Source organism: Peromyscus eremicus, chromosome 19 (assembly GCF_949786415.1).
Source record: "Peromyscus eremicus chromosome 19, PerEre_H2_v1, whole genome shotgun sequence".
Lineage (NCBI taxonomy): Eukaryota > Metazoa > Chordata > Mammalia > Rodentia > Cricetidae > Peromyscus > Peromyscus eremicus.
Window position 1 is genome coordinate 55217733 of NC_081435.1, and position 12909 is coordinate 55230641.

Sequence of the window (12909 nt, forward strand, 5' to 3'; positions counted from 1 at the left end):
AAAAAAACCACTCCTGAAATTCTTACGGTGTATGGTTTGAAGGTCAACGTCCCCTCTAGGCTCATGTTTCGGGGGCCTTGGAGCCTGCAGAGGGCAGGGACTGACTGCCAGACGTTAGGTCACGAGGGGAGGTCTGGAAAGCACTTCTCCTCCTCATCTGCTGCACACTCCTGACATCGATGCTGCTACAGGACTCTCAGAGTCGAGAGGCAGCTTACTTATGGGGAAAGGAAATCGCTGACCATCAATTCCTGGGGTTAATGTTCAAATACTAACAAATGCTAGTAGCTCAATAATAAAATAGCTGATGACCCTGATTTAAAAAAAGCAAAGAACCTAAACAGACAATCCAAAGGTGACATGAAATAGTTCATGAACTACATGAGAGCGTACTCAAACGTCAACCGTCAATCACTAGGGAAATGAAAATCAAAATGACATGAGAAATCACCTTCCATGTCAGGACGGCTACCATCAAGTAAACCAGCTCCTCAAGGCCCCAGTGGTGGTAAGCAGAGCAAAGACGGCAACCCGGGGCACTTGCTGTGCTCAAGGGAACACAAAATGGCAGGCCCACTCTGGACGGTCCTTCAAGACAGAGCTGGAGGATGGTAGGGGGAAAGGGCTTGCTGCACAAGCATGAGGCCCTGAGTCTGGATCCCTGCACTCATGCAAACGCCGTGACCCCAATGGTGGAGGGGGAGAGACAGACAGATTCCAGAGGACTGCTGGGCCAGCTACCTGAGCTGCAACCCTGCGCTCCAAATGCAGTGAAAAACGGTCTCCAGACACGTGGTAGAAGATGGCGGCAGCCCCTCATGCTGACCACTGGCCTCTGAGTGTGCACACACACGAGTGCACACACACCCACCACACCCACACTTAGAAGGATTTGAAAGAAATGAAGTGATACTATGTATCTATCATCTACCATTGTACACATTAGTTTATAAGGTTTCTGCTGCTGCTGTCAGCACGATCTTAGTTCTTACAGAAAATGTAACAGAGGCAAGAAGACCTTCTACCCCTTCCTGTGCTGCAGGTTGTCAGGCTGAGAAAGAGAGCGTCTCTTCAAACCCCAGCATCAAGCTGGCAGTGCCCCGCCACTGTACCACAGTGCTCTCAGGTGGTTCAACGTCAGAGAGGAGAGAACCGTCCGCCATACCAATCTCAAGTGCAAACAAATGTGACGGTCATGTTAGTGAGCAACAGTTGGAGGAGAGGGAGGGAGGGAGGACACAGGAGAGAGGAGGAGTCCAGAGACAAGGACTGAGAATCTGTGGGTCACTCTTAAGTGGTCCCTGAGCACAGGAAGGGGCACTCACCTAGTCGGCTCCGTCTAATCTCTTCTGGTGAGACAGGCCGCAGCTTTCTTTCTGCTTTGATCTCCTCTAATATTCTTTCATGGAGGCTCCGAGGTCGTGGTGGGGTTGGTTTCAATTTTCTGGCTGAGGCCTTGAAAAGGAAGTGCAATGGTTAGAGACTTGATTAGCTGTTCTTATCTAATATAGTTAGTTATTCATACAGTACAGATTTATGAACTGTACTTCACTGACTGTAATATTGCCCAATAAAAGACTATTCAAGTCATTCAATATCAAGCCTTCTTTCTAATTTTTAAATTATATATACATAATTCCTTTTGTGTGTTTACACATGAGTGGAGGTCAGAGAACAATTCAAGGGAGTGAGTTTACACCTTCCACTTTGTGAGGTCCTGGGCAAAGGTCCTAGATCAACCATCAGGCTGGTGGCAGACACCTTTACCTACTGAGCTCTCTCTCAAGCCCCAATGTCAAGACTTCTAATGCAACAGGAGATTCCTGGGCCTCCCAGCGACTTGATCACATGTGCTCAGGTAAACTCAAAAGCAGTCAGGTCTGCTAAAGTTACAGCCATGTCCCCTCAATGCCACTGTTTTGGAAACTAACTTTACTGCTGTCCTTTTGAGACTCAGTCTTATTCTGTACTCCAGACTGGTATCAAACTTGTGGCAACCCCTCAGCCTCAGCCTCTTGAGTGTTGAGATTATAGGGCGAACCACAATACTTTTCCAAAAGCAACATTTGTAATTCACCACCTTGGATTATCATTGTCTTCGGTCTATTAATGAGGACACTGAGGCTGAGAGAGGCAGGTTAACTGGCTTAGAGCTCAATCAAGCTAGACTGTGGGGCTAGTGTGGACTATCAGGTTCGTCTGACCTCTCTCTACTGCACCAACATTTCCCCCTCTTTCAGAAAGATCTAAAAGGCTAATGGATTATGCACAAGTCTACAAACTGGAAGAACACTGCTTTACCCTCGCTGTTACTTTACGCACATAGGCCTGACATGGTTTGGTGGGAGCTGGCTACTAAGCCAGGAGGAAAAGAGTAAGGAGAAACACAAACAGCACTTCAAACAGTATTCTGATTCCATTGTTTGTCATTAGGAAAAACCCTGCCAACAGACTGTTAACCTAAAAGTGAGCGCACATTTAGTGTAAAGTAGTGTCACTGTGCTGTGGTCTAAGCAGTGTAGTAGCATGATTTGAGCTGGAAAGGTAACTCATGCTAGAAACTGTGTGGTATTAGTTTTCAGCTGTTATAGCAGGTATTCAGACAGATTGTGCACTATGACTCAGACTGCTGTGAGTGAAAACATACTGAATAACTGTATTAAATAACCGAAGGTGTGTCTCTGTGCTTTAGACTGTAATTTACAGGTAGGCTTCATACTCTCAAGGGAAAGCTTGGTAGAGAGCTACAGACCCATCCCTGGGGAGAGTGTGTTAAGTTACATACTGGATTTAAAGGGGGTCTTGATCTGATGAAGTCAAGGATGATCTCATGAGCACTCTTTCTTAACCGAGGGGGAATGTCACCATTTACCTAAAAGGAGACAAAAGAACAAAAACCAAACAGATGTGAATCAAGAAATTGTCACTGTATGTTCAGTGACTAAGATTCTGACTTCCCAGATGGCACAGGTGTGACTCTGTCTTTCTTAAGGGGTAGGTTTTTGAGGTAAAGTCTTGTGTACCCCAGGCTGGTTTTGAACTCACAGGCAGTGGAAGGTGACCTTGAACCTCCAAACTTCTTGTCTCTACATCCAAAGTGCTGGTGTTATAGGTATGTGCCATCACACACACAACTTTGTTTCTCAGTCTTACTTAAACAAAACAGGCTAAACTACCACCTTAGGCCCGGCCCTTCCCCCATGACAGCCGCACTGGGATCTTACCTCACACCACTCCCTTCTCCACGTCTCCTATACTAGGCCACAAGGCAGGCACCAACAGCAATCACTCGAGAGCCCAGCCCAGCATGTGAGTGCCAGTACCTAGCTTAAGAAGGGGAGCTGCAGGACCTACCAGCAGAACCAGAGGCTGATGTGGCATGATCCTTACTTGTGGATTTCCTGGTGTGTAAGATTTTTTTAAATCCACTGATATTATACAACTTAATCAGACATTCTTATACTTAGAATTCTACTTCTAATATATCCCTTCTAAATAATCTTCATATGCTTTTAATATTCTTTCCATCACAACAAGAAGATGAGAAAGTGGAAAAAGTTAAGTTGGCTTGCAGGTTCCAACATCCACACAAACACATCACACGAGCTGCTTTTCTGGTGTTTTTGTTTTTGAGACAGGGTCTTATGTAGCACAGGCTGGTCTCAAATTGATAGGTAGCTAAGAATGACATCAAACTCCTAATCCTTCTGTCTCCAACTCCCAAGTGCTGAGATTATGTGCATGTGCGACCACTCCTGGCTTTCTCTTCAGGGCACAAGAGCTACAGTCCGGGCCTGAACCCCACTATGGACCAGCACTCATTTTGAGGACAGCAGTTAAGTGGATACAAAGTAAGCTAGAGTAGGTAAAAAATACTGCTCCAGGGCCAGCAGATCATTCTCAGTTCACAGAATACTTGACAAAACAAAACAACCGAAGTAAGAAATGATTCCAGGTGGACAAATTGTATATTTAAAGAAAATACAGGAACTTGATCTTATTTGTGGGGCACAATGGCTTACAAACAGAAACTTTCTAATATACAAAAAGTGATTCCTTTGAATTATTTTAAAACTACCCTGAACTGAGGCTGGGGAGATGGCTGCTCTTCCAGAGGATCCAGGTTCAGTTCCCAGCACCCACATGGAAACTCACACCTATCTGTAACTCCAGTTCCAAGGCTTCTGACACTCTCACACAGATATACATGCAGGCAAAACACCAATACATAAAATAAGAATATGTTATTTAAAAAATAAACAAAACTATCCTGTGAACTCTGCACTGTTTCTTAAGTAAAAAGTTTTAGGCAGCTGAATTTGAAGTAAAACAGATAAAAGTAAGTTGCCACCCACCCAATTCTCACACTGTACAGCCTTCCCTTTGGCAACTCTCTGGAAATGAAGTTTTATGACTCACCCATGCTACACTTCAGTAGCTGCTCAAAGCTGAGATGTACACTTCTCTGCTAATGCCAAACATTGACAAGGTTGAAAGAACTCTATCAACTGACACTATGGCCCTGGCTCACGTAAAGAAAACAGCTTCTTTAGAACCACATGAAGTTATAATTTTAGAATTAGAACTACATCAAATATGTGTATCTGACTTCCAAACACAAGATGGCTTACAAGTATATTAGACAACCTGGCAGTATTTATTAGTCCTTAGACCGGTGGTTCTCAACCTATGGGTCCCAATCCCTTTGGGGTTTACATATCAGAGATCCTGCATATCAGATAGTTTTATTACAATTGATAACAACACAAAATTAGTTATGAAGTAGCAATAAAAATAATTTTATAGTTGGGGGTTACCACAGCATGAGGAACTGTATTAAAAGGTTAGGAAGGTTAAGAACCACTGCCTGTTTACAGACGTATATCCATTGAGCCAGTAATTGTATGGCTAGAACTTATATTAAGAAAAATTAAAAACAGTAAATCAACAATAAGAGATTAGCTCAACTTTGGTTTGCCCATGTTATAGATTACTTTGGGCTATTAGTAACTGTAGACTGTGGGCTGGGGGCATGGCTTAGTAAAGTTTAGAGCTCTTACTGCTCTTCCAGAGGACCTGGGTCCAGTTCCCAGCACCCACACTGAGTGGCTCACAACTGCCATTGTGTGAGTCCTGGCAGGTGTCAATGCCAGCAGTGATCTGAGAAGAGGTAAGAATGAAAACCTGGTGCCAGGCAGTTCGCTGTCAGATATTTAAATCTCAGTACAATTTGGGGAAAGGTTTCCAGGCAACCATCAGTCCAATGAGTCCAATTACAGGTATACAATAAAGCTTAAGGTGTGACAGCATAGAAACTCTTTTATAAAGTACATGTGACCATGAGGGTGGGTTCTAGAGCTAAAAGGCCTAGAATCTAGTGTGGTCTCTGACCAATAGCATAGAGGTCAAAGGCCATAAAGTACATGTGACATCTCCCCTAAGGATGGGTAATGGTCTAGGGAGGGAAAAGTCTGGGATAATCATTCTGGGGAATTTAAGTGAGGTCTGCCTCTATAGCAAAAAGGTCACCAGGTCCTTAATATAATCCACTCTCAGACTTCTGGGCAGGAAAACAGGTATTTTATCTCCTTCATTGAGAAGAGGCCCCTGTGTTTAACATTCTCGGTTTTCCTTAATGCTAGTCTGTGAGTACAAGGGCCTCTGCGGCCCCATCATGTCTATAACTCCAGTTTCAGGGGATCTGATCCCTCTGGTTTCCATAGGCACCTGCCCTCACGTGCACTTACCTACACACAGACACACATATGTACACATGACTAAAATGTAATACAATAAACCTTTTACAAATTGTGGACTGTATTAGCTACATAAAATTATGCAGATTTGTGAGAGCAGAAGAGGACTAGTTGAGGAGAGGAGGGAACGAGCAAAGGACAGCAATATACACGTATGACAATGTCATAGTGAACCTTTTGCATGCTAATTAAAAACGAATGAGAAGTGGACTGGAATGTAAAAGCTTTTCACATGCTATGAACAATGTAGTCAGCAGATACAGACACAGCAGGATCTGTAACGGGGCAGATGTGCACATGCTCAATCAACAGGGAAGCAGCCACACAAAACATCACCAGAAAACAATACAAAAAACAACTTTGGTTGCCTCTAAGAAATAAACGCATGAGAGGGCAACTTTTCAAACGCAAACCTTAGTTTCTTCATTTAGAATAATGAAAATGCATTCCGTACTTAAACTAAATTATTTTCAAATTTTAAAGCAGCTGGGAATGCTGGCAGGCTCTAATTCTAGGACTCAAGAGCTGCAGCTAGGAGGACCAGGAGTTCAAGAACATTCTTAGCTGCATTGAGAGTTCAAAGCCAGACAAGGTTACATGAGATCCTGTCTCAAAACAAGAAAGTTTAAAAAAACAAAAAAAATGGTAAAAAGGCTGGAAAGATGGCCCAGTGGTTAAAGGCACTTTTGATTTTGCAGAGGACCTGGGTTAAATTCCCAGCACCCACATGGCAGCTCACAATCATTTATAACTCCAGGTCCAGGGGATCCAATGTCTTCTTTGGATCTCTATGGGTACCAGGCACGCACATGGCATAAACACATGTAGGCAAAATACTGATATATGGCTGGGCGGTGGTGGCGCATGCCTTTAATCCCAGCACTCGGGAGGCAGAGCCAGGCCGATCTCTGTGAGTTCAAGGCCAGCCTGGTCTACAAAGTGAGTTCCAGGAAAGGCGCAAAACTACACAGAGAAATCCTGTCTCGAAAAACCAAAAAAACAAAAACAAAAACAAAAACAAAAACAAAAAACAAAACAAAACAAAACACCAAAAAAACTGATATATATAGAATCTTTTTAAATAACCAAGATAATCAAGTTTACACCATATTCAACAGAAGGGAAAGTTTATATGGTATTATAAGAGTATATAATTTAATTATATTATATACAATAATATATAATATAAAATCTCAAGAAGTAAATACATTACAAAATGGTAGAATTGCATTTTAATTTTACTTCTATTTTTAAATTTTTACAGTGAGTGAATTACATTTAAATTAAAATAAAAAATTAAAAAGAGGAGCTGGAGAGATGGCTTAGGGAGAGCACTGGCTACAGAGGACCTGGGTTCTACTCTCAGCACCCATGTAGTTGCTCACAACCATCTGTAACTCCAACTCCAGGGGATCTGGCACCTTCTTCAGCCCCTTGGACACCAGGCACACACACAGTGCACTTATGTACATGCAGGTAAAGTACTCAAACGCATAAAATAAACAAATAAATCTTAAAAAAAAAAAAGAAAAACAGAAATGTGTAACACAAATAAGCTCGAAAGTGAAGGATGTTCAAGGAAGTCAATGCCAACAGTAATCTGTGAAAGAAAAGAGCTAGGGCAGCAATATTAACAGCAGATAAGACAGATGTCCAGGAAACAGCTATGATAAAACCAGACACTAGATATTGAAGATCTAACAATTATAAGTATATATGTACTTGCAGCTGGCCAGTGGTGGCACACCTTTAATCCCAGCACTCAGGAGGCAGAGTTTGAGGCTAGTCTAGTCTACAGAGTGAGTTCGAGGACAGTACACAAAGAAACCTTGTCTCAAAAAAAAAAAAAAAAAAAAGATAAATAAATGAATGAATAAGTGAATAAATAAATATGTACCGAATTACAGTCTAAAATATATGAAGAAACAAACACTGAAAGTGAAATAAACAACTCTAGACTAGTTGGAGACTTTTAAGACTCCATTTACAACCGTGCATTGAACAGATCAACCAAGCAAAAGGGAGGGATTTGAACAATTCCATAAATTAACTAGAAGAACTCTTCACCTAGTAACAGAATACTCTCTTTCCCTCACTTCCTCTGTCTCTCTCTCCCTCCTACTCTTTTCTGAGACAGACCTTCTGCTTCTACACCCTTAGTACTGGGAATCACAATAGACGTTACCATACCTGGCAGCTTAGAATACATATTTTTCTTAAGGGTACATGATTTCTCCAGGACAGTGGAAAAAGGCTAAAAATGTAAAGACGTGGTGTTACACACTTGTAACCCCAGCAAACAGGACAGTGAGGCCACTGCGGCAGTCTCAATGGGAGACGGAGGTGGTGGGAGAAGTGGTACACAAAGGAGACATTTTCAAGGCATAGCTCCCATGACCTGCTGAGGAGCTGGATGTGCCTGTCCTCAGAACATGGCTCAAGGACCTCACGGTATAGCTATTAATAGACGTATAGAACAGGATACACGAAACAGCCTGCTTGTACCTGATACTGAGGTGATGAGTTTAATGACCTCTGATACATCCATCAGCTAGAAAGTATGTAACCATTTAGAAGTACTAATGACACAGACTATTCACAACATGAAACAAGGATAATAGGTTATAAACTGAAATCAGCCCATTTTGTCTAATAAAATGCAGAAAGAAGACTGAGGATTAAGCTAGGCATAGTGGCACATGCTTGACTCCCCAGCACTCAGGAGGCAGAAGGAGAGACAGGAGGACCACTCTTGGGCCAGTTTGGTCTACACAGTGGGTTCCAGGCCAGCCAGTGCAACATAGCAACACTCTGTATCAAAACAACAACAACAGCAGTATCTGCCAGACAACAGAGAGGGCGGGGGAAGGAAAATGAATGCAAATGGCAAAGCAACATAACTGTCTTAGGGTTTCTACTGCTTCGATGAGACATCATGACCAAAAAGCAACTTGGGGAGGAAAGAGTTTATTTATTCAGCTTACACTTCAGCACTGCTGTTCATCACTGAAGGAAGTCAGGACAGGAACTCAAACAGGGCAGGATCCTGGAGGCAGGAGCTGACGCAGAGGCCATGTAGAGGAGCTACTTACTGGCTTGCTTTCCCTGGCTTGTTCAGCCTGCGTTCTTATAGAACCCAGGACCACCAGCCCAGGGATGGCACCACCCACCACGGACTGGGCCCTCCCCCACTGATCACTAGTTGAGAAAAAGCCTTACAGAGGGATCTCATGGAGCATTTCCTCAGCTGAGGCTCCTTCCTCTCTGATGACTCTAGTTTGTGTCAAGTTGACACATAAAACGAGCCAGTAGAATAACAAAATTTCTTTTGGTTATAAAGTTATACATTTATAACTTTCCTACTTTGAGCTTAATGTATTTTTCAAGTTTTCTATAGTGATCAAGTATTTTATGAGAAGAAATAATACTGATTAACCCATTTCCAAATAAGCTACAGGCAACCATTTGAGTGCTTACCATTACTTTTCTCAAGGTGTATCTTTTGCACCGAATATCGTCCATGAGCATCTCATAAGGGGTGAGCTGGTATTCAATCGGCAATGGGTTGTACTGCCGCTGTTGGACCTTCTTAAGTTTTACCCCGTTTCGCAAATCCCTCATCACCTGTACCCAAAATCGTGCCTGAAAGAACCAACGATGGATAATCATCAATAAACAAATCCACTAGTTTTCTCTGAATACTTACAGTCATAGAGAATAAAGGAAAGTCATGGATATAAAACACCAACCAAGGAAAGGGAACACATTAGACTTTAGGATATCACTGGATGAGTAGAAAGTGAGTAGACTGAATTACAAGACACACGTCCCTGTGGTCGTTTGAATGTATTTGTCCCCCATAATCTCACAGGGAGTGACACTTTTAGGAGGTGTGGCCTTGCTGGAGTGGGGATGGCCTTGCTGGAGGAAGTGGGTCACTGTGGGCCGGGCTCCCAAGTCTTTGGCTTAAGCTTTGCTCAGTGTAACTTTGACTTCCTGTTGCCTGCAAGATGTATAACTCTCAGCTACTCCTCCAGCACCATGTCTGCCTGCATACTGCCATGCTTCCTGCCATGATGATAATGGACTGAACTTCTGAAACTGGAATAGAGACCCCTCAATTAAATGTTTTCCTTTATAAAAGTTGCTGGGTTCATGATGTCTCTTCACAACAATAAAAACGCCACAAAGACAGTCCCCAGTACTACTGCTTACTGAAAGTGTAGTGTATTCCCCAAACCGACTTCGAGTCTGGCTATATGATTGTGTGGTCAGTGAGTATCGGTGAGTGAGAGGACACTAAAGACTTCAAAAGCACAAGTACAGCAAGCTGTCCTTCTCATGCTTCTTCAAGCGTGGTTTGGCTCTGTTCTCAGGACAGAGCAGAGACGATACAGCTGCCCTGCAGACCGGTGAGTGACTAGGTAAGTCCACGCTTTCCCCCTTGGCTGTGTTGCACTTAGCGCATAGCACTGCTGCATCTAGAGCTGGTGGATACCCGTACTTGCTGTTAGCTGGGCACCAGCAGCTGCTTCACCTGCCTGAGTTCATCTCATCAATGACAAGTAAGTAATAATGAAGACTTGACGTCTTGTGTTTTATAAATATACAATGCTGAAAATTACAATTTTATATTATCTAGTACACATCCTATAATCAGTTCTCTTATCTAGAAATAATAAATTGCTCTCGACCTACAAGAGTTTTAATAAGATGAGACTTACATCAAATACTTAGTATATCATATACTAAAATGTGCATTATTCCTTAACCCCTTGGTTTACTTGTCTTATTTATCATTGTCTACTTCAGTGAAAAGTCAACCCATACAGTATTTAACTAAAATGTAACTTATCAAAATTAATGTGTCTTCAATAGCTACCTAAAAACATAAGTTAAGTCATAAGAATTTTCCACACTCAGGTGTGCAGCTCACTGATAGAGAAGAAGGTTTGTATGAGTTTCTAGGGTCTATCTACAAAACCAAACCAATTTCTCTGTATAAAATGAATGGTTACATTTCTCAAGATGACTTTTCATTTACAATACACTAATCCATTTTTTTCACTCTCTTCTGAGGATGGACCTGAGGTCATCAGGTGAGACATCAGGCACCTTTCCCCGCCGCTCGAGCCCCTTTAGAGACATCAACTTCTCCATTGGCTTCCCTCTTCACTCTCATCTTTCCAGGTCATTCACCTGAGCGGTGTTGTGAGAAGAGGTGGTATCTAGCAAAAGGAACTCCCCTTGAAGTTTGTGAGGTTCTGGTCAGTGATTGCTGCAGTTTGGATTATTATTTAATTATTATTTTGCAAAACTTCAGTGATTATTACTATTATTAGGTGTGATGTGTATGTGGGTATGTATCCCCATGGAGCATATGTAAGTTACAAGACAACTCTGTAACATCAGTTCTCTCCTTCCACCTTGTCTTCTTTAGTTAAAAAAAATGTACACTTGGTGGTGTTGGTGGTGGTGGTGGCAGTGCACGCCTTTAATCCCAGCACTTAGGAGGCAGAGGCAGGTGGATCACTCTGAGTTCAAAGCCAGCCTGGTCTACAGAGCTAGTTTCAGGACAGCCAGAGCTACACGAGGGGGGGTGGGGGAGTCATCACATACAACAATAACAACAAACCCAAGAAACAACCCAAGTGACCATCAAGAGACGACTAACGAACTGATTTCTCTGTCAAGTGGAGTGGCACTTAGTACCAAATGGAAGTGTAATAGTGATACAGGAGGCAGCAGCACCAAGTCTTAAAACACACTGTGCCCAGTGCAAGAAGCTCAGTATGAACCAGCACACACTCATCACCATCTCACATAAAACTCTGGACAACGCAAATGCAGAGAGCAGGGAGGCAGGAAATAAAGTAACTAAGGGGGGATGATAGGATCATTATTTTGATTATGGTGATGGTCATATGGATATACTCACCAATGTGTCAAAACTTACCACATTGTACACTTTGAACACATACACCTTATTATAAGCATGTCTATAGTGTTTCTTTTTTTTTTAAATTTATTTATTTACTATGTATACAGTGTTCTGTTTGTTTGTATGTCTGCACACCAAAGAGGGCACCAGATCTCATTATAGATGGTTGTGAGCCACCATGTGGTTGCTGGGAATTGAACTCGGGACCTCTGGAAGAGCAGTCAGTGCTCTTAACCTCTGAGCCATCTCTCTAGCCCCTATAGTGTTTCTTAATAAAGATGTTAAGGAACATGGCAAACAAAAACTAATATTGTCACCGGGTGCCTTTAATCCCAGCACTAGAGAGGCAGAGCCAGGCGGATCTCTGTGAGTTTGAAGCCAGCCTGGTCTACAGAGCAAGATCTAGGACAGGCACCAAAACTTCACAGAGAAACCCTATCTCAAAAAACCAAAAAAACCAAACCAAACAAACAAACAAACAACAACAACAACAACAACAAAAAAAAAACTAATACTGTCAAGGAAACTTATTCACAGTTCTCAAATCTGCATCTATTTAAAGAGTCTTTCACTTAATAATACCATTACTATCCTTTAAAAAAGATTTCCATTTTACTTGTGTATGTGTGAGAATCTAAGTAAGTTTATGTGCAATGTGTGTGTATGAGCCCTTGGAAGCCACAAGGACATCTGATCTCCTGGAACTGGAGTAAGTTGTGAGCTGCCTGGCTGTGCTGGGACCTGAACCTGTGTCCTCTGCAAAAGCAGTAAGATCAACTGCTGACCATGTTCTTTAATCTCAAAGTCAGAATCCTAACGTGTGCCTCCCTTGATATCTGGAATGCTTTACTTAGCACTTCCTGACATCCACTGTCCTGTGCCCAAGACTGTTCTATCTGAGAGCAGGGATTCTCAGTGTCTACAGGATTTAGTATGGTGTCTGAAAAGGAGTGTATACTCAAGTGTGCCATGTGGAAATACCATAATCTCCTGTTCTAGAAAATATCCTCTCTAGTCTAGACTGTGTTAGGGAAGGCAGAGACTACATATCCCTCATTCTGCATCTATAGGCCTCTAACCCAGTAAATGTTCATTGGATAAAAAAATGCACCACACTGCTAGTCTCACATCCTGACACAGAACTTCTATTTTGAGTAATGAGTATTATTTAAGGTATTTATAATTATAAATGTTAATAACGATATTTCCAGA

General features: G+C 42.3%; 1 protein-coding gene across 4 annotated transcripts in view; it reads right to left on the reverse strand.

Annotated features, from left to right (window-relative positions):
• Positions 1–12909, reverse strand: part of Spire1 (spire type actin nucleation factor 1) — a 123401-nt gene that overhangs the window by 30540 nt on the left and 79952 nt on the right. For all 4 annotated transcript variants that reach the window (XM_059246612.1, XM_059246611.1, XM_059246613.1 and 1 more), the window contains exons 6-8: positions 9234–9398; positions 2786–2872; positions 1326–1455 (exon numbers count right to left, since the gene is read on the reverse strand). In XM_059246612.1, coding sequence (XP_059102595.1) covers positions 1326–1455; positions 2786–2872; positions 9234–9398 — 382 coding nt within the window. The remainder of the gene's footprint in view (positions 1–1325; positions 1456–2785; positions 2873–9233; positions 9399–12909) is intronic.